The sequence below is a fragment of the Sinohyriopsis cumingii genome, unplaced genomic scaffold, assembly GCF_028554795.1.
Source record: "Sinohyriopsis cumingii isolate HCF-2022 unplaced genomic scaffold, ASM2855479v2 utg001527l, whole genome shotgun sequence".
Classification (NCBI taxonomy): Eukaryota; Metazoa; Mollusca; class Bivalvia; order Unionida; family Unionidae; genus Sinohyriopsis; species Sinohyriopsis cumingii.
This window is the reverse complement of record NW_028316012.1, coordinates 839,778-867,153: the sequence shown is the minus strand read 5'-3', so window position 1 is coordinate 867,153 and position 27,376 is coordinate 839,778. Positions and strand designations below refer to the sequence as shown.

The 27,376-nt window shown below is 37.9% G+C and overlaps 1 protein-coding gene across 1 annotated transcript; it reads right to left on the bottom strand.

Annotated features, from left to right (window-relative positions):
• Positions 1-22,417: 22,417 nt before the first annotated feature.
• On the bottom strand, positions 22,418-23,620 carry LOC149771996 (uncharacterized). Its single transcript, XM_089947960.1, has one exon. The coding sequence runs from the start codon at positions 23,618-23,620 to the stop codon at positions 22,418-22,420; it is 1,203 nt and encodes a 400-aa protein (XP_089804086.1).
• Between the last annotated feature and the right edge of the window lie 3,756 nt (positions 23,621-27,376).

Here is a 27,376-nt window from a genome sequence, read left to right as displayed (position 1 = left end):
AATTCAAGCTTCTAAATCTTAAAAATGTTCAGACCAATAGACGAATGCATTGAGAAAAGACGAACGAGTTATAAACGGTAGAATAAATGAACATTCATAGATAAAAATGACGTGTATACATGTATATATACATACATGCAACAAGCATTGCGAAATATAACAAATAAATTAATTCCCTAGAATACAAAGTGAAAATGAGAAAAAAGAACGTACGGTATTGCGAATTAAATTGCAAAATAATCCAGGAATTTCATGCAAGCCCTAATAATAAAGGTCCGGAATAAAACTCACTTCAAGTCCCCAAGATAGGCGATGACGTGTTATAGCATACGGAGTACTAACGTGCTAACGTGTCAGTAGTCTTTTGTTGAATCGCAGTAATATAATTCCAGCTTTGAATATATTAAAAGTTCCAGTGAATGTCTTTATCAAGGAATTTTATCAGAATACGTTTGTATTTCCAGAGAAAGTAATCACTTGAATTCAATATTTTGAAGAAAATAAAATTCAGCCCAAACTGGTCACAACATAATAAAACTTGAAAGTGCTAGATGTTAAAGCTCGAATGACCAAGTCCTCACAATTACATGATTATATGGTTCTCTAATTGACCTCAGGTCACAATTAGCATTTACTAAAAATAAACTTTACCTAATAGAAACACACCTTCTAGACTGTTATAATGAGCCTTGTTTACTCACAACACATTAACTGCAACATTCACTTTTGAAACTAAAAAAAACACCCAAACATATCACACTTTGGTTCCAGTAAAGAGAATTTTGGAATTTTGTTGTAAATCAAACTACTCTTAACAATTACGATGTAGTGATATGAATATAGAAAGTTATTAATAAACTTTGCCTTCTCTTCCCTACATCATGTAATTGTACAATTTTAACTCACCGCCATCACGGATAGTCGCCCTTTCTACTCTTATCCGACCAGATTTCCTATTCAAGAATAATTCAAGCTTCTAAATCTTAAAAATGTTCAGACCAATAGACGAATGCATTGAGAAAAGACGAACGAGTGGTAAACGGTAGAATAAATGAACATTAACATTCATAGATACAAATGACGTGTATGTATGTATATATACATACATGCAACAAACATTGCGAAATTTAACAAATAATTTAATCCCCTAGAATACAAAGTGAAAATGAGAAAAAAGAACCTACAGTATTGCGAATTAAATTGCAAATTAATCCAGGAATTTCATACAACCCTTAATAATAAAGGTCCGGAATAAAACTCAGTTCAAGCCCCCAAGATATCCAATACTGAAGGCAATGACGTGTTATAGCATACGAAGTGCTAACGTGTCAGCAGTCTTTTGTTGAATCGCAGTAATATAAATCCAGCTTTGAATATATTAAAAGTTCCAGTGAATGTCTTTATCAAGGAATTTTATCAGAATACGTTTGTATTTCCAGAGAAAGTAATCACTTGAATTCAATATTTTGAAGAAAATAAAATTCAGCCCAAACTGGTCACAACATAATAAAACTTGAAAGTGCTAGATGTTAAAGCTCGAATGACCAAGTCCTCACAATTACATGATTATATGGTTCTCTGATTGACCTCAGGTCACAATTAGCATTTACTAAAAATAAATATTACCTAATAGAAACACACCTTCTAGACTGTTTTAATGAGCCTTGTTTACTTGCAACACATTATCTGTAACATTCACTTTTGAAATTAAAAAAAGAAAACCCATCCAAATACACTTTCTCCTTCTTGTTTACCTGAATAATAATTCTAATATTAAGCTCATACACATAGAGAGTAAAATAGTTATTAGTTGATTACATAAAATGAAATAATTTTGTTTTTTAAAAAGTCAGACGGGTCAATCAGAAATGAACTCGGTTTCGGATAAGGTCAAGACTAACATAGAATATTACATTAAATTAGCATGTAATGAAATCATTTTTAATTAAAATAACCAACATACAATTGAATTAAATATGCATAACAATACATAGAACCATACACCCGTAACTGCACAGGATTAAATTGCTTCGACAATATTATTGATTCTAAAGCATTATTATATGCAGCAATGCAGCAGTGATATTGGAAAAAATGTTAATGGTGCCATCTAATGACATATATAATAACAATGTCATGGATGTATCCATCTGTTTAGACTTCTATCAAGACGACGATTCCGATGATCAACGTTTTACCTGATTTTATGATGAAAAAAAAACTTTAACGCTTTTACCTCAAGATGGATTTGGTTATTGGAAAATTTAAGTAGGGCTCAAATGGAATTTATTTGTAAGACAAATGAAAAATTGACATACAGGGAGGAAAATAAAATTATTAATCATTCTGAAAATAAACGAAGGAACAATGTGGGATACAAAAGCACTGAAATATTAGCCTGAATAGTACCTTTACCTTTCGAAAATATAAGTATATACTTGAGTGAATAAAAGACGAAGAAACATCCTCAGTAAGCTGGAGTGGCTTATAAATATTTGAGTGATGCAAAAATGAGTATTGATGTGGAATATTTGATTGTAAGATTGATAGCGCGCGTGTGTGTGTGTGTAATTTGGATTTTTAACGTAGCATTAACACTTGTTTAGTGATATCGCTACGAAGTCTGCAATGGGGCAGTTTATAAAGATGGCAAGCACTGAGGCAGCATAAGAGTATATATATATATATATATATATATATATATATATATATATATATATATATATATATATATATATATATATATATATATATATATATATATATATATATATACACATACATACATACATACATATATATATATATATATATATATATATATATATATATATATATATATATATATATACTCACACAATTTGAGAGAATGAACTTACATAATGTATAGTCGAAGCAGCTTACTGAATTCGTGATGGCAATTTAAGCTGTACACTGAAAACTTAGCTATTTCAGACTACGTGACTTATAAACCTCACCGATTTTGGATGCTTGATTGGAAACTAACTTTGAGTGTTCCAACCAGGCCTTGTTTGCCAATAATTTATGCTGCATCAACGCAAGTATAAACAAAACACCATTCTGGAAACCTAATTCAAAAACGTATCCCATTCTCAATCTTATGGTTAAAAATTACAGATGCCAGTCGTAAAATTTGAACCATGAAAGTACCGACAGGGTGGTTATGTTCCACCATTTACGTTTTTGATTTGCTTGATTTAAGGAAACAAGATAAAATATGTTTGGACAAGAATATGGAGTTTAAAGGTTCACTTCATGTTGGTCCTGGTGCTGGTGGTCGCTTCACACTGGTGCACTGGGAGAAGACAATGAAAACTTCTGCTCGACGTGAAACAATGATCACGAAGAAGTTGAATTTCTAGGAATATTTATAATAGTTTGACAAAAATAATTATAAAAAATCCTCCATATATATATATATATATATATATATATATATATATATATATATATATATGGAGAGAGAGAGAGAGAGAGAGAGATTGCAAACCGATCAAAGAGCAAGGGAACGCGAACATAAGTTAGCAATTCGGGAGGCTGAGAATCGAAGCCGGTTCAAGAATGGATGAAGACTTGAATGAACGTTCAGGACCCACAGGTAGGAAATCTGAAGACAGAGTAACCAAAACATATAACCGTGTCCATGTACAGTGACGAAGAAGAAATCACTGTCCAGGTTTTGACACAATTAGAAAACTTGGTACAGGTTCATCACATATGGACGTCTCAGCATTCTTAAAGGAAGCCGTTAAAGACGTCAACCATAATATGATGCTAAACGACGTAGAAGACTACGATACCCTGAAAAAAGATACGCTACTGCATTATTAACAGCCAGCTGAAAAAGTCCGAAAACAATGCCTGAAATTCATTAAAAAGAACAATAGAAGTAGCATGAGACTGCCGGTTTAGCTTCCTGATACATGTTCTGTGTGGCATAATGCATTATAGTGGCGTCCACGAGTAGTGCATTTTATTTGTGTTTACACATTTATTTTAGAACTACTAACAAACGCAGGAAATGTACACACAGCAGTAGACTAGCTATGACACAAACAGCGGCAGAGAAAATGTACAAGGCTATACACTAGCAACAGAAGGCAAATAGTGTTTCTGGATTTAATGTTTGGATTTGGCGTTTTGTTTTGATTTTTTATCTGGTAATTAGGTTTTTGTTAGCTGGTGTTTGATTTCTATTGTCGGTGTTTATGGCTGGTTTGCTTTACTAGTAATTTTGAAAAGTGGATCGAAATGACTTACGGCGCTAACCTATCTGGGTGAACAGGAAGAGATTTTAAGAGAGCACGAACATATTTAATAGTGTACTTAGCTGAGCGTGGGTTCTCGACTTTGGTATATATATGCGGGATGACCGAGCAATACGAGAGTGCACACTCGCGTCCAACCACCTGGGGTGACAGGGACTGACAAAACATAAGCGAACCTATTTGGGTCGCCAAGGGAGCATCACAGTAACGGAATGGTGAGAATGGTGGGAGGCCAGGGGTCAGTAATCCCAGCCGTGATCATTTCCGTGGGACAGGGAAGACCCAGAGGGCAGACATGGATGGAAAGGAGATCTTTCCTGCAATAAGGCAAGTTGTGTCGATCAGGATTGTAGGAAATATCGTCCAACAACGTTAAATGAGATAATTCCGTGTGCTGTTAAGAAGCGGAAAAAAATAGAGTTGACGAACGCGGCGGTAGCTACGGTAAATGGTGAGATGGCACCGTGCTGTGAAATATTGGTTATTGTTATCCGGCTTTGGTAGATAATAAATACGTGAAGTATGGGATTAACCTGTCGCTATATATCAATCATGCTGACCAATTAACCAACCAGCGAGCACACATTAGACACACCTCAAGGCATTGCTTACGTCCGCCATTTTCCTCCGACAAGCTTCTTTTGGCTATAATGAATTACGAAGTATTCACAATTTTTACAATGATTTGTTGATTTATTGATCGATAAGGTAATGGGAACCTTGTAATTCTGACTGTCGATATCCAGATCATCTGAACGGAGACATTCGATTTATTTCTTTCCCGAAACATGGACAAAACTTCGATAGATAAAGTCTTTTTTGTGGTCATTTTTACAATCAGCTGAATATGGAAACAATTGATGGCAAGTACGACATGCTTATTTGCACAAACATATGTATAAAACCATGTCCCGTCAATGGCTTGAAAGAAAACAAAATAATTTAACCCCCCAACTCCCGTGATTGGATGTATGTTATTTTCCTTACATAGGAAGTACCGAAACCCAGACTGCTTTATTTAATAGTTTGATAATTAATACTGTAATGTTGGCTTGTCCCAACAACAATGATGTATCGTCCTGATCTCCCAGACACTTGAGTGGCTCTTTGCTTTCTCATTGGGCTAGAGGAGGGGAGAGAATACAAAAATGTAATAGTAAGAAATGCAGAAGCAATGGTTTCAGATAATTATCGTCAGATATATTAAGCATCCATTTATATAATTGATCAAAATTCCATCTGACGAACATAGTAGAACTTTAAAATTATTACGTACGATGGTATAGATCTAAACGGCAATTATTTACGATTTTATTTATTAATTTTTAATTCGTTTACTTCCAAGGCAACATTAACTTAAGTCTAATGAAATTAATAAGGATAAGATTATATACTAAATATATTAGCATCTTTTGGAGCTAATTTCCTTGTATGCGAATAAGTTATCGGGCAGCTTGACAATTTATGTTTTTACTATTTACCGAAATAAAACACTTAGATTATTACAATACGAACTTCGACTACAAATATAAATATTGTCTATTGTATATTGCATGCAACTTTGAAATTTTACATTTGTAAGAACAATACAAATCATTTTAAATAAATATATCACTTAAGCTGAAACATTACATTGCCCAATAATGCATGCTTGTCGGAGGTTAGCAAGGAGTCATGTCATGTGATTTGGTAGGCGGAGCGATCAATCATCTCGCATAAGGTCAGCTAAAGAGAAGATAGAGTAGAAGTCCAGCTTGCTAACGTGACTAAATATGTGCTCGCGGTTTTTAACATTGACATAGGCGAGCTTCATGTGAAAGGGCTGACTGAAGCAGCATGTTTGTCAGGGTTGTCTCACTACGTGATCCAAGAATGTGGGTATGTGTTTTCAAGGCCCACCCCAGTGTAATGTACACCAGTGCACGTGGATCTGCTGATATGAGGTCGCTGAAGCTAAAGTCAGGGTCGAAACCGCTGAAAACAAAAACTTCGCTTAAACATTACGTTTGTACCTCTCGAGTTGGGAAAACTTCAAGATGAAGATTTGTCTCTTAACAAAGTATTCAGGTACGCAAACGAAGCTCAATATAGAAATTGCCAGACGCCGTAGTGAACTAATGTGTTTAAATGGTGTATTTCCTACCGGTACACCATGCAAGGGTCAGATATGTTTAAAGTGGGTATCGTGCAAAAAGCGAAGCACATGAAAGTCTCCTTGGAAGCCACATAGCCATGGCGTGAACCAAAGATATGCTATTGAAGGAGTTCTCTTGGACATGTGTGTACGGGAACCTGCAAAGGTTTTGTTTATCTTGTGACACGTGTCAGCGGATCGCACCTAAGGCCCACCATCCACATCCCCCAATGCCATTATGGAGCTCTCCACTGATTGATGAACCTTTCTCGATGGTGGCGGTGGATGGATTGGTCCGTCATAGAGTGGAATTATTATGGTATCAGCGATAGTTGATAACGCATCCAATACTCGGAGGTAGTTGGGTTAAAAGCCATAGATCAGTTACGTCGGCTGAGGCTTTATTAGTATTTTCTTTTAGAATTGGTGTTCCTAAGGGGATACTAACTGACCAAGGGACGGGGTTTGTCAGTCATGTGATGGACGAGGTAAGCCGGTTACTGTCCATTTGCCTTTTGGATATCATCCGCAGTACAGTGGTCTAGTAGAGTCTTTAAATGGGACCCTGAAACGAAAGAAATTATTATAAAAGTCGACCTATTGATTTGGATCAATACCTCCCCGCGATACGTTTCGCCTAACACTAAGTACCACGAGCATTATTTTGTATCGTTTGAATTAGTTGAAGGAAGAACATTAATGTGACCCATGGCTGTATTGAAACAGAAATACTTATAATGTAGATCTGCGCAACAAGCTGGATGAAATTTGTAATTTGGACCAGAAGAATTCCAACACGCACGGGGACGTCAAGCCATGTATTACAATAAAGAAAGCCCACGGTACGTCAGTTCGAGGAGGTAACAAAGTGTTGTTGTTCGTGCCGTTAGAGCAAAGCAAACTCCAAGTTCCTTGGAGGGGACGGGTCGTAGTAACGGAGAAAGAAAGGTGGACAGAACTACCATATCCAGACAGTTGACAGGGAGAAGATGTATCACGTCAGCTTACTTAAGCTTTATCGCGAATGACAAACACCTACAGAGTTTCTGGTTGCTACAGTTGTGACTGCAGAATGCGATGTCAACGGAGGAGAGGCGGAATTACTTTCTAATTTTCCTTTGACGATGAAAGGAACATACTTCGACGTTGTCTATGACGAGACGTTCACATCAGGGCGCGTAAGGATGTGGAGGGAATGCTCGACAAGTACCCAGATGTGTTTTTGTAGCGACCTGGCATGACGGATTTGGAGGAATTCCGTTTGATGGTACTGGTTGGAATGTCCGTGGAATTGAAAAGATATCTACTTATCATCATTGGCGGCTCAGTATCGGAAGATCATACGAGTAGCGCCCTTGCAGTGTCGTTTGTCTCTGGGGTTTTGGCATCATCTGCTGTGGCTGTGCAGGCCTATGTGCGAGTGGCATTCCCTATTGCAGTTGGTGAAGATGAACTGGATAGTCTGAGTTGCCGAGGTTGCTGCCGCACTCTTCTTTCTCTCACGTTTATATGCTGCCGCTGACCTCTCCTCACATCAGTGACTGCTACGCCATTCCAGTTTATAGGTCCTCGGCCTGCACTTCCCGGCCGTCAGGTGAAATGTTGCATTAATTCATGTCCTTCTTGCACACATCCTTGAAACGAAGTAAGGGGCGGCCGACTCTTCTGGTACGAGTGGCCAACTGTCTATCCATATCAGATGTCCTTTATCTGCCACGCTTCCTCCATGCGTCTGACGTGTCCAGCCATCGATGTCGGCGTCCGCTCAGCATGGAGTACACGCTACAGGATATCGCTGTGTGGGGAAAGGTCTTGCCAGCTGATTTTCAAGATGTATTTTAGGCACCGTATATGAAAGGAGTTGAGCCGGCTCTCTTTCCTCGTGTAGGTATTCTAGGTCTTACTTCCACATAGGAGGTAGCTGAAAACGCGCACCTGGTAGACTTGGACCTTGGTGTGCCCTGTCATAGCGTTGTTTTCCATACCCTCTTCGTTCGTCGGGCCATGATGGTGTTTGCCTTTGGAAGCCTTCTGTCGAGCTCCCCATCGAGCGGATGAGTGTTGCTGATGGTTGATTCCAGGTAAATAAAGTTGTTGACTGCTTCCAGGGTGACACCGTCAGTTTTAATGGAGAGAGCAGTGGTGCCATCTTGTGCATTGACGTTTGTCTTTCTCAGGCTGACGCCGAGCCCTAACTGCTTGCTGGCATCAACAAAACAGTCTGGAGGACATCTTCGGTGTGGGTCACCAGATCCGAGTCATAAGAAAAGAGCATCTGTCTAATTTGCACAGACATCATTTTGGTCTTCGAGCGCAGTCGTGCTAGGCTGAACAGCCTTCCGTCGGATCTGATGTGCAGACATATACGCCATCCGTGGACGAGTAGAAGGCCCCGCATTAAGGTGTTGCTGTGGACACAAAGGTGTATACAAGGCCATAAGCAAGTAACCTCCTTTCCAGCAGAGCCAGACAGTGGTCACGCGGCGATCCCGACACGTGGAAAACAGAGGCTGTAAGAGACGCTTCACTTTGTTTGTCGAGCAGGACGTCAGGCCAGACCTCGCACACATTCGAAACGACGATATGAAATGCAAAATTAGAAACTGTCCGAAATAACATTCAGGCTATGATAGATTTAGGAGTCGTAGAACCAGCTGAATCTTTGTATAGCTCTCCTATTTTTTATGCAGAAAAGGCATGACATTCCTCGAGTTTGTGTCGTTTAAAGGAAAGTAAACTGAAAACAGACATTCAGGTAAAATTGTATTGGATCCAGTGACCTTATTGCCGGAGTGACAAACGCGAAATTGTTTTCGAAAATTGACCTGTTGAAAGTCTACTGGCAAATTCCAGACCGAACTGAACATGGAGCAAGACTTGTCTTTGCAACTCCATATGCAAAGTACCAATGAGTAGTCACGCCATTCAACTTATACAGAGTGGAGTTACCGTACAACCATCTAAATTCATTTTACTTTTCACGAAATTAACCTACCATGGTCACACACTCAGTGGAGACACATTATTCCCAGAGATCTCTAAATTTAACCAACGTAGGAAGCGGTACATTAAACCACTAAGCCGGAAGTTCGATCTTTTTTGGGACAGGCAGGGGAATATTGTCGTTATGTTGCTAACTTTAGTGCTACTGCTAGCCCATTTACCATCTTGACTAGGAAGAAGGCTTCTCCGAAAGTAATTTGGACAGACGCATGTAATGTGAATTTCAGATGTTAAAGGACAGGTTGACGTCAGATGCAGTATTAAAATTACCAAAGGTGACAAAGGACTTTATCTTGCCTACTCACGCTTCTGAAAGAAGTTTAGAGGCGGTGCTATTTCAAGAGCATGATGCAAATTTATTTCCGGTTGCATAAAGTAGTAACATATTGTCGACTGCAGAAAGTAATTATTGTTAGTCTCTGCGAAAGAATGCTTGGAAATTATTTTGGGAATATCGAAATTCCAACGATGCTTGTATGGAGAAAAAAATATTATTTTCTAAACTGAAAACCGACCACTTGCCTATTTACCTTAAGCTAAATTTACAATAGAGCGGTTCATGAGATGATCGTTTTTTGTTCAGAAGGACCAGGTCCAGGAAAGTTATATTAATGGTAATAAGAATGTAAAGGCGGATTGATTAAGTGGTATAGGGACATGCGAGATAAAGGGTTCTCTTGAGGACTCGGGTTTCAGCTCCAAATTTTTGGAGGGTACCAATTCATGATTTTGCACTTCAAAATGGAGGTGAATTTTCCTTTTTTCTTATTATGTATTGTCATAATTAAAATGTACGAACTTAATGCTTCAGAAATGTAATAGACGGAAAGTCGAATGAGTGAGCATTGCTGTAAAAAAACAGTTTCGCGACGAACTTAAAATTAATACGAACGAATCGAGATAAACTGGAAATGATAGGAATTTAAAAACCTTTGAAGCCAAAACGTTTTGCACAAGAGATGCATGCTTAAGACCGTGCAACATAAGAAGCCACATTATTGGCAATGGGTGGAATTATAGATATATTGTATAGTCTTTGTAAACACGTGATTTTGGCGATTTCTTGCAATATACAAGGCATTATTGATATATGTGACGTGTACATCGTACAAGTAAAACAAGGTGAGAAATAAAATACGCAAGAACAAATTCCACTTAGATAAAGCTATAAAGAAACTAAGGTACACCACTGAAAGTTATTTGTGTACGGTAAGTGTGATCGTATCTAACGCAGATTTCACAGTTAAGGTTACACAATATTAGGCATTGCCAAACTTTATGATATGATGTGTATGTGTGCAATGGAGAAACTAACTGCTACTGCAGTAATTGACGTGTAGATCAAAATAATATAATGTATCACATTTTCATCTGCATTAACTTTAAATAATACATACAAGTTTATGTCCCATTAAAAATATTTACGTTAATTACATTTTTTCATCACTTTAACCGTCCATTATGCAATGTTACATGTAGACTAAAACCAGCAATTCAAAGTATATATTTTAAGATATTGGTTGTAGAATGTGGCATCGTGTGCTTCGTACAGCCGGCGTAAAAACAGTTGGTCAATGGTAAAATAAAACATGTGGTTAGTTCTAGCTCCTAAGAAAAAGGATATGCATGTTTTTTGGGTCGCAAGTATGAAACAGGCTGGCGTAGCATTATTTGCCTATTGGATATGGGGGTGGGTATTACAGCAAAATCTCTCTCTCTCTCTCTCTCTCTCATATTGAAAATTACTAGTTTGTATTTTTGTGAACACCCAGATAGTCTCAGCATTCTTTAATCTCTTGCAATACACGTACATGAATTTTGAAAGAATAAAACTAAAAAGAATCTGAGTAAGATAGAGCTTGAAAAAGGTATACCCTCAAAAGCAACATAATAATTCGCCCACTGTGTCAAAAGCGATTGACGTTTTTCATGCGGTCAGTTACAAAGATGTTCAAGAGCAGTGTAATTAGACAATGACTTCGACCATAAGTGTAAGAATGGCATCCGAACCCAATTTATTTTGCAATACTTCGGAACTCACAAAAGAATTTACCTACGGGCTGTCGGGTCAGCTAGCAGCGGATGTTAACATAGGTAACAATTTAGTTCGACTTGTCAATGAATATCTGATCAAACGTGGTGTTACTAAACCCTGGTATGAATTGTCATGTAATATTGGTAATGAAAGAGTATAAATTCCAATTTGTAATCAACCTGATGTATCACAACACCTCAAGGCCAGTTTGGAATAATCGTATTATTATTCGAAAATGTTCACGCGTTTACTGCAGTGCCAGATTATAAACCTGACCTGTATCGTTTCTTCAATGGCAAAGTGGAATTCAATGATATATCCACCCTATTTAAGTTCACCATAGAATACATTAAACCAACATTGATTCAGCTGAGAAAATACAGATCTCGACTGTAATCGAACAAGGCCGTACGTGTTCGAGTAAACGGTATTGGGCAAACACGATGGATGAAAAGATGCTGGCGTTATTAACGTGTTTTGAACGAGAGGGCTCCAAACCACCAGAACGCACAATCACATGCTACTTAAGTATACCCGAGGAAGAGGTTTTTATAGCTGCATGATAATTTCGCCAGTAAAAAGGAATAATTGGCTAGAAATGAGCGTTAGTTTTGCGCCTAAGGGTGCTGATGAGACCGTACAAAGCCTGTCTGTCGTACAACTGAAATATGAGATTTTATTTTTTGTACAGAAGAACAATGACGGACCCCAGTCTTGGAAACATGAAAACAAAATCGAAGCGGATCAACAACTGCGAGATCAAAATACCAAGAGAACCTCGCTAATCGTAAGTGCAGAACAAAGGTGTTGTCGTAGCTGTTATTTGATATCTTGCTTCGGTCGCAAATCTCGGTCTCAGTGTGACTGGAAAAACGACATTAACTATTTTAGGTGCACATATCGGTAGTGTTGTTGGAGCTATATCGATAGTAAATGTTGTCCTTGATGTACATGTAAATTATTTTGATGCGACTGATCCGAACTGCTTGGTGCTGCACAGAGCAACCTCAACACAATCAGTGAAATGTAAATGGTAGCAATCGACGATAAAATAGTCAGAGAGACTGAGTTTGAGATTGTGCTACCTTAAAACAAAATCACAGAATGTTACGAGCACAAGTACGAAACAACGGAAATTTACAGGCAGACAAAATAAACTAAAGAACAATCTTTCTGACGCTTGCGTATATTGATCGCTACAATGGGCATGTCTATCTGAGAACATCGCTCTGCGGGATAGTTTTGTCGTTTCTACAATTTCTCCAGACTAGAGTAATATTAGTATATAACTGTCATCATTGACCCTCTTTGCGGGCTTTTTAGTCTACAATGAATGCTTTGGTAAACTAAAATCTGAATTTGGTGTTTTAGAGGGACTGATTAAAACGATTTTTGAAAGGTAAGACGACTCCAGCCTTACAGAAGTCAGCGGACAAAAATCGGTGGGAAATGTTACGTTGAAAATTGCATCAGAAAAATAAACTGTTGGACTCTTCCTGACAATTATAGAACTTCATGACTATAGGGTATTATTAATTAAGTATTAATTTGCTCCAGAGAGCTTTGCACTAACTACTTTGCTTAATAAATATACCTTGATCTCTGCTTTATATATCGTCAAATGATGAAGCATTCACTATCAAAACTGGGACCTCGTAACTGTCGTGCTCCACATAATTGAAGAGTGATAACTCTTCCGGACATGTAACGGAGTTATGAAATAACATATGGTGAAATATATTCTCATCTTAGTATTAGTAATAAATAAAATGGATACAATTCAGAACAGAATTACTGCAGCAAATCGCATTAATATAACTTGTCACTGGAAGCTACGAGAGCACGTCCGAGAAAGATGTTTAAGTTGTACAGTGTTATTTTCTCTTCGGATTTTCGCCAATTATTGAACAAGGAGGTTTGACATCAATTATGCCCGCAGCGCCTGTGTATCTGCCGGGTTAAGAAATAACATACAGTGAAATATATGAATGGCATAAGCAGTATGATTGTAGCGATATTGATAATTTCACAACAATGGAGCTCAATGAATATTTCCCGTTGTTATTTGCGAACAATCAATGCAGCGAAATATGTAGTTGTTAATGAATAACATACATGCTACAGCCCTATCACACAGTTTATAAATGACAAACGTAAATGGCGCAGGTAGCGCGGCTTGCAATATTAGAAGCATTAAACCATTATTAATTTAACACCATGATTTTACGTCTTGAATTCCCTACATGGTAGTACAATGGGTAACCTAATACAGGTCAATGGCACATAATCAAATTTTGTATTAGTCTCTCTCTCTCTCTCTCTCTCTCTCTCTCTCTCTCTCTCAAACACACAGTATCGGTCATTTCTCGTGGACATGAGCCTTCGTACGTAGCATACATACACCTCTACACGGTAATGCACTGTCATATCATACATAGTTTCTACAAAATATTTTGACGTAAATCAGACCATACAGACGTTCATTTCGTTAATTACAAATATGCACAATTCAAACAAGCATATCAATGAAGAGAGATAACTCCATCAGACTTAAATCGCCGTGAAGTAGTAGCATATGACATCAAGTCGAGAAGAGCTTTAGAAGACCAGTAGCTACAACCCTTGCGCATTCGATTAGAGTTAGTGCTTGGTTGCCATGCGATTGTTGCTACGGAAAAATGTTCATATCCACGAAGAACGCACCTCCTCCTCATAAAATAATCGAAAGTAACACATTTTGCAAACTACAAGCGATTGCGAGTAGTATACATAGTCCCGTTACCGAACACCTCCTATCATTGTTGTAACACCACGTAAAGGGATACATAAACACCATGAAACAATAAAAATCATTAGAGCGCTCATATGCTTCAGTTTTTACATCCGGTTTGGGGATACAAATAATCAATTGATCACATATATTCTTGTTTATCATACACTTTTATACGTATTCAGAATAATACAAATCAAAGAAAATATCAGAGCCGTCATACACTCGTATTTTATAAAATGTTTAAAAGTTCACTTTACCAGTTAAACAGTGAAGACATTTAGAGAAACACAGTGACGGTGAGAGCACAAGATAATTAGTTGTGAACTTTCAAACATTTTGCTATTTTTTCATATTAACTTTTAAAGAACCATATATAATATCACAGACCTGTATTGCATTGAATTTACGTAATATCATTGGAGTGATAGAAACAGTTCAGGTTTATAAAATGAAAGCAACAGCCTCTGTAACAAAACCTTTTCTTACAAGTTTGGACAGGATACGGGTGTGGTCAAACCTAATTATGTTTGAAAACACCATTAAGAATTATTGATATACTAATTTGTTGATGTAAAACCTTCATAGCCGCAACATCATTAAAGGGTATGTCCCAATGCAAAAAAAGGTCAAATGCAGTAGTCGACAAGCTATTGACAAGCTGGATGAGCTATCGGGCCTATTCTGTGTTCAGGAACAAGCAGGAAAATAAACAAGACATAAAGCAACTAAAGTGCATTGAATTGTAAATACTAATTAATTGAACAGACTACCTACTTGTTACAGAAACCAGCGAGAAACGATTTCCATATAGAACAGTCCATGTCAGTCACCTTGATGATCCGTGGCAAACAGATGTTGTTCCCAAGCACAATGACTGATATAAAAATAGTTAGTCAGTGATATATATTTGATTTATTTATTCCTGAGCTAAAATGTGATAGCTATTTCATTGGTATCCATCCTCATTGGAAATAATTTCCATGATTCAAATCCAGAAAGGATTAGTTGATGCAGGAAACGGAACGTTATATAATATAGCGTACAGGTACTTCGTTTAAAATTAAGCCAAAATTTCGGTTTACGTTTGGTTAAATTTTATTGATGCCTAGAGTAATGCACATCGTCGTTGATTAGATTCGACTCCGATTAGAGCAAGAAAGGCAAAAAATACATTCCAATGTTATGAGCCACCCTATTATGTGAAGGTATTATTTGTAATAATTAAATATAATACCTGTCAAATAAGCTAAACTTGCAAAGTGCCGTGCATGACATAAAGCGGACATGTTTCAAAAAGAGTTCTCTTTGACTAATGGAATAACATCCACACAATGATTTTTTTAAACTGTCGAAAGATAAATAGCATGTACGCGAGAAACGGAAAATATATGATGAATCATTGAGCAGTAAAGGAACGGGTAAAACATTATGACACTCAAGTAAGTAATCTGCCAATATAACATCTCTGCAACCGAAGTGGCGGAGGTATGTTACAACGATGGAAGTAAAAAGATGTATAACATATTTCGAGCGTTTGAAAAATAACGAATTTATTGGACGTGAAAAATGTGGGGAAATAACAACGAATTATAGCAAGAAACTGTCCAAACATCCGATTTTATTTTTAGTACAATGGTCTAAAAAAAATAAGAAAGTGTGTCGAAAATCATCACGTCAATGTAGTCAATAGCTGCAGTTCGAAGCCTCTTTGATAATCTCTGATGTTGTAAAAAAAAGATACTGTAGAGAACAAAATAAATATGTGTGTACATATATATGCAAAGAAGAAGGATTATGCTCATTAAGTTCCTAATGTCAGATCCAGCAGTGCGATCCGATGCTTAGACATTCAAAAAATGCGTCATAATTTATAACATGTCAGCAACAATGTTGCCAATACATTTTAAAATAAGGAAACGATACTATATATTTGATTTAACTGTATCAGAGGCGATGAACTTCCCTCTTTCACGTTTTGCAAAAACACGTTATGAATTCTTTTTCGACGACGAACTTTTGAAGAAATACCTGACCTGCAGTGACAAGCTTCGCAAAAAATTAAGTTCTGGTATATACTTTCTTTACGCTATTACTCATCATCATCGTCATCGTCGTCGTCGTCATCGTCATCGTCATCATCGTCATCAAACCTTTAACCCAAGACGTCGTTGGGCAGCACAGTTGACTTTGTAACCAATTCACTCAATCTTTCCCTGTTCCTTCCTGCCCTTTGGAAATCTCCAAATACTATGCCTGTCCACTTCTTAATGTTCCCTTTCCACCTCTTTTGATGTCTGCCTCTTCTTTTGTACCCTCACATTGTGCCTAGCAAGATTGTTTTTAAAAGTCCAGATGATCTTTAGACATGACCGTACCACTTCAATTTACGCCTTTTTACAGTGGCCAAGAGGTCTTCACAGGATCCGATGGCTAGTTGGCTCATGTTGTGGATGTCTTTGTTGGTAACATGGTCAATGTATGACATGCCCAAGATCCAGTTGTTTTTAAAAGACAGCGTTTCCACTGCAACACCAGTTCATCTACATTAGGCTAACCGAACAAAATGATTACCAATATTTATTAGACCTTTTTATATTATCATCTTGCTGATCATTTTCGTCTCCTAATGAAGTCCTTCGTCCTCTTGGATCACCCCCACCCCCTCCTAAACTTTGTACATAATTTGCTAAAGATGGTAATATAGTAAATAATGTCACGCCACCATCAATGCCTAATAATGTTATTATAATTTTTCAAATAGTTCATATTATCTGCTGTATTTACAGTTGAAGAATTTACAGATATGAGGATTGCAGGAAAGAACGTGAGAAATCATTCATTGAAAGAGTGCTGATAAGAATGAATCATCAGTAGCCATGCTCTGAAAAAAATTACAAACAGTGATTTAAAAATAGTGATTTGTACAGGAATGTTGGCTTCTGACACTTTCTGCTATAAATTTCACTAACGGAAATAGACATTAATTTATTCAAACACGATTTCGGATATTTTAGGATATTTAGTGTTTGAAGTTAACGTTTCTAATTTTGCAGGGCATTCTTTTCTCAGAATACCCATGGGTACACCAATCAGAATTGCTAAATTTGCTATAATCCAATATTCTCTGTTAAGTTTTAAAAGGAGCAACTATTTTTCACATAACAAAAACAAAATTAGATTGTGTGTACTTAACGTTCCGTGTACATGGTGGTTAGAAGCATAATTGACGTTCCGTGTCTATGGCGGTTAGAAGCATACCTGACGTTATGTGTCTATGGTGGTTAGAAACATACTTGAAGTTCCGTGTCTAGGGTGGTTGGAAGCATACTTGACGTTCCGTGTCTATGGTGGTTAGATGCATACTAGACGTTCAGTGTCTATAGCGATTAGATGCATACTTAACGTTCCGTGTCTATGGCGGATAGAAGCATACTTGAAGTTCCGTGTATATGGTGGTTAGAATCATAACTGACGCTCCGTATATATGGTGGTTAGAAGCATAATTGACGATCCGTGTCTATGGCGGTTAGATGCATGCTTGAATTTCCGTATCTATGGTGGTTAGAATCATGATTGATGTTCTGTTTCTATTGCGGTTAGAAGCATACTTGACGTTCCGTGTCTATGACGGTTAGATGTATACTTGACGTTCCGTGTCTATGACGGTTAGATGTATACTTGACGTTATGTGTATATGGTGGTTAGATGCATACTTGACGTTCCGTGTCTATTGCGGTTAGAAGCATACTTGACGTTCCGTGTCTATTGCGGTTAGAAGCATACTTGACGTTACGTGTCTATGGTGGTCAGAAGCATATCTGACGTTCCTTGTTTATGGTGGTTAGAAGCATACTTTGGGTTTTTGGACTAAATGAATAACACAAACACAGTGTGAGCAAGATGGAAATTTATTAAATGAATTAATAATAAAAAAGATATATGATGTAAAAATATTATGATTCTCTCGCGCTCTCAATATAAGACTGACCCAAATCACTCTACACAACATTCACACATTTAAAATAAACCAAAATATTAAATCAATAAGAAGTACAAATCCAAGAAACCTCATGGACTGCAGATACGCTTCAAACAATATTTTACACTACAAGAGAGATTCGCATAATCTCGAATATGAACTCCTTTTAAGATTCAAAATAATCTTATGAACACAACTAAGATTCAAAATGACCTTATGAACACAACTAACCCTCAAAATAATCTTATGAACACAACTAAGATTCAAAATAATCTTATGAACCGAAAAATGCCATTGGAACAATAATTGAACGAAACGTAAGCTTCTAGACCCCTTGTTAAGTCGCCCGATTCCTTGGGTTGGCCCACACTTTTATCGGCCGATCACATCCTTTATGGATCCACCACATTTACAGTCGTACGTATACACGTACAGACAGCATACAGCACCCTTTTGAATTTGCTACGTCTACGTCCGTGGCACAGACATACGTACATACATACATACGCATCGATAGCACGCAGCCAAATACTCTGGAAACTCCAGACAGCTCTAAACAACTTTAGACAGCTTCAGACAGCTTCAGACAGCTCTAGTCATATTCACAGTCACAATCACAGTGACAGTCACAATCAGAACGACAGTCACAATCAGCTACAATTAAACCAAATTGGTCATACTAATAGTTTCTGTATAATCTCTAGATCTAATAGTGACTTGTAATTCAAAGTTCAAATCTGCGTTGTAATAAATGCATTATTACGCTATAAGACATTACAAACCGAATAAGCTTCGCATATCAAATGAAATGTAAATTTAACACTTACCCCTATGGCTGGAGAACAATGGAGAGTGTACACTCCTTGACGTGATCCAAAACGACCAGTGTCGGTTTTAGAAATTGATCTTACTTAAATCCATAGGAAAGTGAGCAAAAGTCAGGGTAAAATATCCGTGTATATCATGTTATTGATGTTCCTGCGTCACAAGTAATTTCTGGCGAGGTACATGTTAATACAGTCGCTTACCTGGAAAAAACAGGTATTCACCCTAGATAACGTTGTACGCATGTACAACGAGAAATAGTCAAATAATTCTAAGGCAAAACCAAGTTATTTCTTTGCCTAATTATGTGACAATACCTCTCCCCAAGAGAAAAACAAATGTACACATTTCCTTTTTTAAAAACCCTCACAGAATAAAATAAAAATAACTACTAATGATATGTTACAATATTTACACCGGTTATACTGCAATCTGGATTTTCTATGCTAGGTATAAAAAAAAATCAAAATTTCAAATCATGCCCTACTCAAGTAGTCGCCTCTATATTTTCATCTCCTCTTATTGCCTCTACATGGAAGCGATAAGGATGTAGTGTCAGCACCCAACGCATCAATCGAGCGTTAGCGACATTGACCTTGTTTAAACACAATAAGGGTTGGTGATCAGTCTCGAGAACGAAGTCTCTCCCAAAAAGATACGCATGATACTTCCCAGTTCCCCACACTACGGCCAAACACACTTTCTCAATGAAGGAATAGTTTTTCTCCCTGGGTAGCAATTTCCTACTCGAGTACGCTACGGGTAATTTATTGTTATCTTGCTCTTGCAGTAAAACTGCTCCCAACCCAGTTTCAAAGGCATCTGTTCTTAAAATAAAGGGTTTGCTAACATCTGGTAACTTTAATAAGGTGCACTTTTTGTTTCTCTTTCAGCGCGCAAAAAGCTCTATCTTCTGGCGGTCCCTACTCTGCTTTGTTGGGTTGCCCCTTCTTTGTCAGATCAGACAGTGGGGTAGCAATGGCTGCAAAGTTTGGTATAAACTTTCTATAGAACCCTACTAAACCTAGAAATGAATGAACTTGCGTTTTGTTATCCGGCTTAGGTGCGTTCCTAATCGCTTCCACTTGCTTGGGGTGAGGTTTCAACTGACCCGAACCACTGACCCTATGACCCAAACATTCTAAATCTGTACAGCCAATACTGCATTTAGTGGGTCTCACTGTGAGGTTGGCTCTGCGGTGTCTGTCGAAGAGTTCCGTCCATCACGGACACGTGCTCACTCCAAGTATTTGTGTACACAAATATGTCATCTGCAAAGCTATCAACGCTTGCTAAAACTCTTATCAACTTGCGCATCAAACGACAGCAGGTGGCACTGGCACCTACTAACCCGAATGGCATTACCATGAATTGATATAATCCTTTCTGGGTCGCAAATGCTGTTAATGTACGGGACTCTTGAACAATGGGAACCTGCCAATATCCCTTGGACAGATCTAATTTGGAAATCCATCGGATGACCGACAACTTCGCAAATAGACCCTCCATATCTGGCATTGGTTCTGCATCGAACACCGTGATTTTATTTAACTGTCGAAAGTCGATACAGAATCGGTTCGTCCCATCTTTTTTGTGACTAGCACTAAGGGAGAAGAATTTGGCGAGTTGTAATGTTCAATCACCCCCCAGATCTAACATTTTACTCACCTCTTCGTCCACAGCTTCTTGTGTGTTGTATAGTACCGGATAACCTTTGATTCTAATGGGGTCAGGTGTAATTTTGAGGTCTACCAAGGTTGTACAACCGGGTCTGTCGGTGAATACATCCGAGTATTTAACCAAAAGTGCATTAATTTGGTCTTTGGTCAACTCTGCACTCAGTCGACTTGATCTCCCCCTTCCCTTGCAACACCCAAGGAACACTCAATGGAAACCTCGTGTTCTGATTCTCCCACGTCGTCGTCGATGACTGCCGTATAAACGACATTCAAGACCCCTTTTTCTATATTGTCGCTCTGTCTCTTGAGGTACAACTTAAGCATGTTAGCATGGAATGTCTTTAAATTACCGTCTATGTCAATTGTATAGTCCATGTCATTGTTGGCCTCTTTAACTTCGTAGGGACCTTTCCACTGGACTAGTAACGTATTTGTGCTAGTAGGAAGAAGCAATACAACCTGATCTCCTACAAGAAATGTCCCATTTCGTGCTCTGCGGTTATAATACTTGGCATAGCTGCGTCCCGCTTTCATTAATTCGTCACTTGCCATCTGGCATGCACTTTCCAGTTTCTCTCGCAGATCTAATACGTACTGGTAGGTAGTTTTTATTTCCTAGCTCGCGACGTCACCTGTCCATAGTTGGCGTAGTAACCGCATCGGGCCTCGAACTGTTCTTCCGTACAGCAATTCGAAGGGTGAAAACCCTAAACTTTATTGCGGTACTTCACGGTACGCGAACAGAACCACGTTCAAATAGCGGTCTCAGTCCTGTCGACGTTCCGCGCACATCTTTCGTAGCATATGCTTTAGGGTACCATTAAATATATCCACCAGTCCATTGCACATCGGATGGTATGGGGTAGTATTTAGCTGTTTGATTGATAACAGCACACTTATTTCACCCATGAGGTCAGAAGTGAATTGGGCACCACAGTCCGTAAGGATTTCTTCTTGCACCCCTACCCTATTGAAGATGTCAACCAATGCTTCAGCCACCCGTTCCGTTTCAATAGTTGGTAACGCTACGGATTCGGGATATCTGGTTGGATAATCCATAAGAGTAAGAATATACCGGATCTTCCTTTTGGTAACTGGTTGTATTGGACCTACAATATCCACCGCCACTCTTTTAAACGGTGTATCTATTAATGGCATCTGTCCTAAGGGAACCCTTGTGACTCTTCCCTTACATACGGTTTTCTGGCATACGTCACAAGACCTACATAACCGTGTGACATCGCCATTAACACCAGGCCAGTAAAATTCATCGACTACACTGCTGGTTGTCTTCGCCTTGCCTAGGTGACATGCCATGCTAGACTCATGGGCCACCTTAAGTACTTGAGATCTGTATCTCTGGGGTACGACCACTTGCCAATACCTCTTACCCTCCGGAGTGATAAACTCCCTATGACTTAGCAAGTTCCTATGAACGAATCTAGAGCTGCCCCCAACCTTGCAGTGTCTAATTGCACCGGACGCTATTTTCTCAATAACAGTTTTGATGGATTCGTCAAGTTCTTGTTCTCGTTTGAATTCATCACACGAAATTTCGGAGATCTATTCATTATTAATTTCTGAAACGCGTTTTTCTCTCGTCTGGTTTGCGCTCGCGTTTCGACTGCCTGGGCCAAAGGTATCCTGAAATCTGCCATGGTTGAAAGACGGGAACCTTCAACATTACCGATAGTCAGATCTTAAATAGGGTTTTCCATACAAAGGGCATCTACAGTTCCGGTTAGGAAAGGTGTTTCTACCGTGATCCTTGCTACGGGAATGCGACCGATCGTCTGATCGAGAAGCATACATGGGGACTCTGACCCGAGCATTTGGTTATCCTGCACGAGACTATGTTTGATCACTACACCCGTGCAACCAGTGTCACGTAATGCTACGACTTCTCGACCGTTCACGAAACCTCTCGGGGTTGGTACTTGCGCATCGGGGAAAAGACACGTGCCAAGTGTATGAATACCTGGTTCTACCTGCCCCAGATTATCAGATATAATTTTTCTCCGTATAGCCACTGCTACCTTATGCACGAGTCCCTTTCTTTTAGGACATTTTCCTTGAACATGACCCCATTCCTCACACAAGTAACATTGTATACCCTGACGACCTGTATCCCTAACTGACCTACTAGCCTCAGCTGATTTCGCAAGCTCCCTAGGCATCGGTCTCGTAGACTGGTTTCCAGACTTAAAATCTTTTGAAACCATGTTCTGGGTTCCCCCATGAGCCTCGGTATAGAAATAGGCTTGTTTAGCCATATCCTGTACGTTTGAATAGACTTTCTCTTTCAGAAGCTGACTTAGTTCCCGCCCAACTTTGTTCAACAATTGACCTCTGAGCAAGAAATCAGTTAACCCTTCAAACGTTTTCACCGCTTTGCTACATTCAATCAACCGCTGAAAATAGCTCGCTATTCTAGCGATGAACTGATCAAAGGTTTCTCCCTTTTGGCGCTTGCTATACCTGAACTTTTTACGGAAACCCTGTTCAGTCAGCTCGTACCTTTTTAGAAGTGCTTCCTTCAGGACGTCGTATTTGAACACATCGTCTCTAGGAAGTCGCGAGTACACATCCAGCGCTTTACCTTTTAATAAAGCACTGAGATGCAGTGCCCAGTCATTTCGACTCCTCTTCTGATTCTCGGCATACCGCTCAAACCGATGAAGATAACTATTCATGTTATATTTTTCATCGTCAAAGGGGGGTAATTTGGGACCCTTGAATTTACTAGAGACAGAATCGTGTTCTCCTTTTCTAGCTGTTGGTAACTCTACCTTACGTTCATGATCTCGTTGCCTCAATCTTTCTTCTACCTCCAAACCTTCTAACCTTGCTTGTTTTTCTAACTCTATCTTCTCCCTCTCAGCTCCACTTTCCCATTCTATCATTTTCTTTTCGGCCTGTTTTTCTAGTTCTATCTTATCCTTCTCTAATTCTGCTTGCCTTTCCTCTGTTTCCCTTTTTCCCGTTCAAGTTGTTTGGTCATTTCCATCTCCTTTACCCTTCCATCCCTCACCCGGGCCTGTTCTTCCCTTTCTAGTTTCCTCGCCCTTACCCTTTCATCCCTCTCCCGGGCTTGTTCTTCCTTTTCCAATTCCCTCGCCTTTACCTTTTCATTCCTCTCCCGGGCTTGTTCTTCCTTAATAATTTCCCTTAAACTTTCTCCCTCATACCCAAGTTCTGCAGTGTGGCAGTTTACAGTGATGTCTACTACTGAGACATCATGCCTCAGACATGTAGCGTGATGTCCCACCCAGTCACATTATCCTGACACCAGGCCGACCAGTCCTAAAACTAACCTCTTAATGCTGAGTGCCAGGTTTGGAAGCTATTTGTACCAATTTGTATAAGTCTTAGGTATGACTCGGCCCGGGTTCGAACCGGAGACCTGTCGCATCCTAGGCGGACGCTCTAACCAATGAGGCCAACAGAGCGGTAAGGGAAATCTAAAATGTTAGTAGGTAGTTATTTGGATCCAAGACAACTCATTTAAACTTATATGATTCCCTTTGTAGCCAGACTATCACGTTCGCATTGTTCAATGCAAGAGTTAAAGTCATTTAAAACAAACATACTCCCTCCCCCAAAACTATCTGGATTTATCTATAAATCACTGCCGTCTTTGTCATTTTGCAACTTGTAATCTCTTTTCTGGGAATGTGTTAGAGTTGTTAAGACCACCATTAGCTTATCCTCTATACGAGAACACTTGTGGACCACTCATATTTAAAATAATTCGCGATACTTATATATATATATATATATATATATATATATATATATATATATATATATATATATATATATATATATATATATATATATATATATATATATATATATATATATATATATATATATAACCAGTCTTCGCCAAGCCTGGCATTAATCAAACACTTATTTATAAGTAGTATCGATTAGATATTTTTTGTGGTGTTTTTTATTTTTTTGTGGTGTTTTTTCGTTTTGTTTGGAGGTTTTTTTTCATAAACCAATGACCTAAACTCCACGAAACAATTATAGCTTAGTATACACTTGTGTAACCGACCAGTATCAAACCATATTTTATTTATTTAAAAAAACAAACAGCTAAAGACGTAAATATAATCTCAGGCCGTATGCAATTAAGCTCAAGCCACCACATCTGTGTTTTAAAACAAATAAATTAAAAAACATTAATACAAGAGGCTGTAACGCTGTATAAAGTATCAAGCTCTACTGCCGTCTCACCTGGAAGTATGCCACGAATACCACACAGATCTGTTTATGATTAAAACCATGAACTAGAGCAATTGACAGATTGTATTTGCCACCAGCTCTGGGGTTATGAGTTGAAATATAAGGATCAAAAGTTGTTAAGTAGTACCTCTTGCCAACCCTTTCTCCGTATTTTCTACCGTTAAATCAAGAGATGTATTTTATGATACTTATAGCTGTAACACAACATATATTGTTACACCGCTCTTAATAATCAGCCCTTTCAGCCATACTAACGACTGATTCAAGGTTATTAATATATAATCTCAACATGCAAATCTATTAAACGTCCAACTAATTAATTTTAAACAGTTACCAACACCTTTTATTGAACGTCACAACTTTGACAGCTACCAAATCTATAGTTGCTATGAGTCAAGGAAACTGTTTTAAAACACAAGCATTGCCTTTTGAATGATACTTCGTACATCTAAATAGCCGTACTCGTTCTTAGATCGGATTACATGCGATCGATCTCCTATCCGGGACCTGTTTGGACGACGACTACAACTCATCAATCAATATGTTAGTCATCACTACGCAGTATACATAAGAAGATATACTACAAAACTTCTAGGACCAGAGCAGAGACGAAAGTTAAACAAACAAGACAGACTGGAAAATGTTTCAGTTCCTTAAGAATCAAATTCGATAGCTGATAGTTTTACAACGTAGCTGATCAAACACCCTTATTTACAACTAAATCCTTGATGATCCTGGGTATACAATGCCAGCAAGTTTCGTCTATTCCTAGACATGTCAACAACCATTATTTGATCATCCTTGCAAAGGCGGCACCAGGAAACGGAGAAAGGTCCTGTAATATTTCAGTGTCGATCCAGTAACTGAAAAATCTCAATAAATACCTTATATACCGAACCAAACACATCGGGAGGAAAACTAGGATATAATAATAATAATAATAATAATAATAATAATAATAATAATAACAATAATAATAATAATTGAGTACAGCGCCTATATTAGATAACAAATAAAATATAGATAAGGACAATATTATGACAACAAACACCATCAAATTACCAAACTGATAATAATCAAAGGAGACGAAATATACGCTTTTTAAGTGCACTCTTTAATGAGATCACATTTACCTTGTGTTTAACATCTATTTGCAATTCTTTCCTCAAAGCTGGGCCCTGGTTCCCGGTCTCTCAAATTCTTCCAGACTGCATATCTTGGACGATTTGTTTAACGAGACAAATGTCTTCTTAATTTCCACGAAGTCCCTCAGACTTACCTTTCCGCAGATAAAACTGGGCTGCCAAATTTCGCAAGGGGAATTACTTAAATCTTTGGATTTCATCTTGAAAACGAACCATCACGGTTAGCTTTGCCAATCATGATTAATTTACTCTAACCGAAACAATTATAAAATTCCCATCCTATTCTCAGAGTGGAAAAAAAGGATCAAAATCAGCAGATACTAATCAATAGTATGGAACCATTTGGTACTTATTGAATTTACTATATACGAAAGGGATAGGCGGGGAGAGAGAAAAGAGATTTACAATTAATAATGGCTGTTCAGTTATCACTTTAAATAAACTGAGATTAATAAGGTATTGTTGTACTGCAAGAAAGGAAGAAGCAACATTTAATTTTCAGCTAAATGTCAAATTAATATGCAATATACCCAATTCTAAATTTGCCTCACTCATGAGAGAAGGGGGTTGGTGTGAAGCGCCACCGTTAATAATGAGCCCAACACTGCCTAAACGTTCTAAACCATACTTATATTTTGCATATTTAACCAGTTTTACATCTATAAATACAGAAGAGTGTATTGTATGTGCATTTAAAGGCAGAGATATATACCTTTATGCATATTTTCAGACGACTGTGAAATAAAGCTAAGGGAAACAATAACGGGAATCGATTTAGGGGGGATTTTCGTTCGCACAAATAGAAAAAGTAAACATAATTTGCCGTGCCTAGTTATCATTATCTTTTTTTTGCATAATTAATTTGAACATATTTGACGTTTAATGTCAAACTTAATCTCGCATGCAGTAGCATAGACCGATATTATTTCCCATAATTAAGCTAAATAATCGATATATATATATATATTATATATATATATATATATATATATATATATATATATATATATATATATATATATATATATATATATATATATATATATATATATATAGATAGATAGATAGATAGATAGATAGATAGATAGTGTGTGTGTGAGTGTGCGAGAGAGAGAGAGGGAGAGAGAAATACATGTCCATGTGTACTAGTTTTACCTACTGGTACACAAATATATAAATAACATAAATATTCAAATAATAGTGTGTGTATGTTTGTGAAAACTTATAGTATTTTTATATATTAATGACAGAAAGACAAAA

What these genes read in the sequence shown, in the direction of transcription:
- LOC149771996 (XM_089947960.1), bottom strand. Translation starts at nt 23,620, where the DNA reads ATGATAGAATGGGAAAGTGGAGCTGAGAGGGAGAAGATAGAGTTAGAA.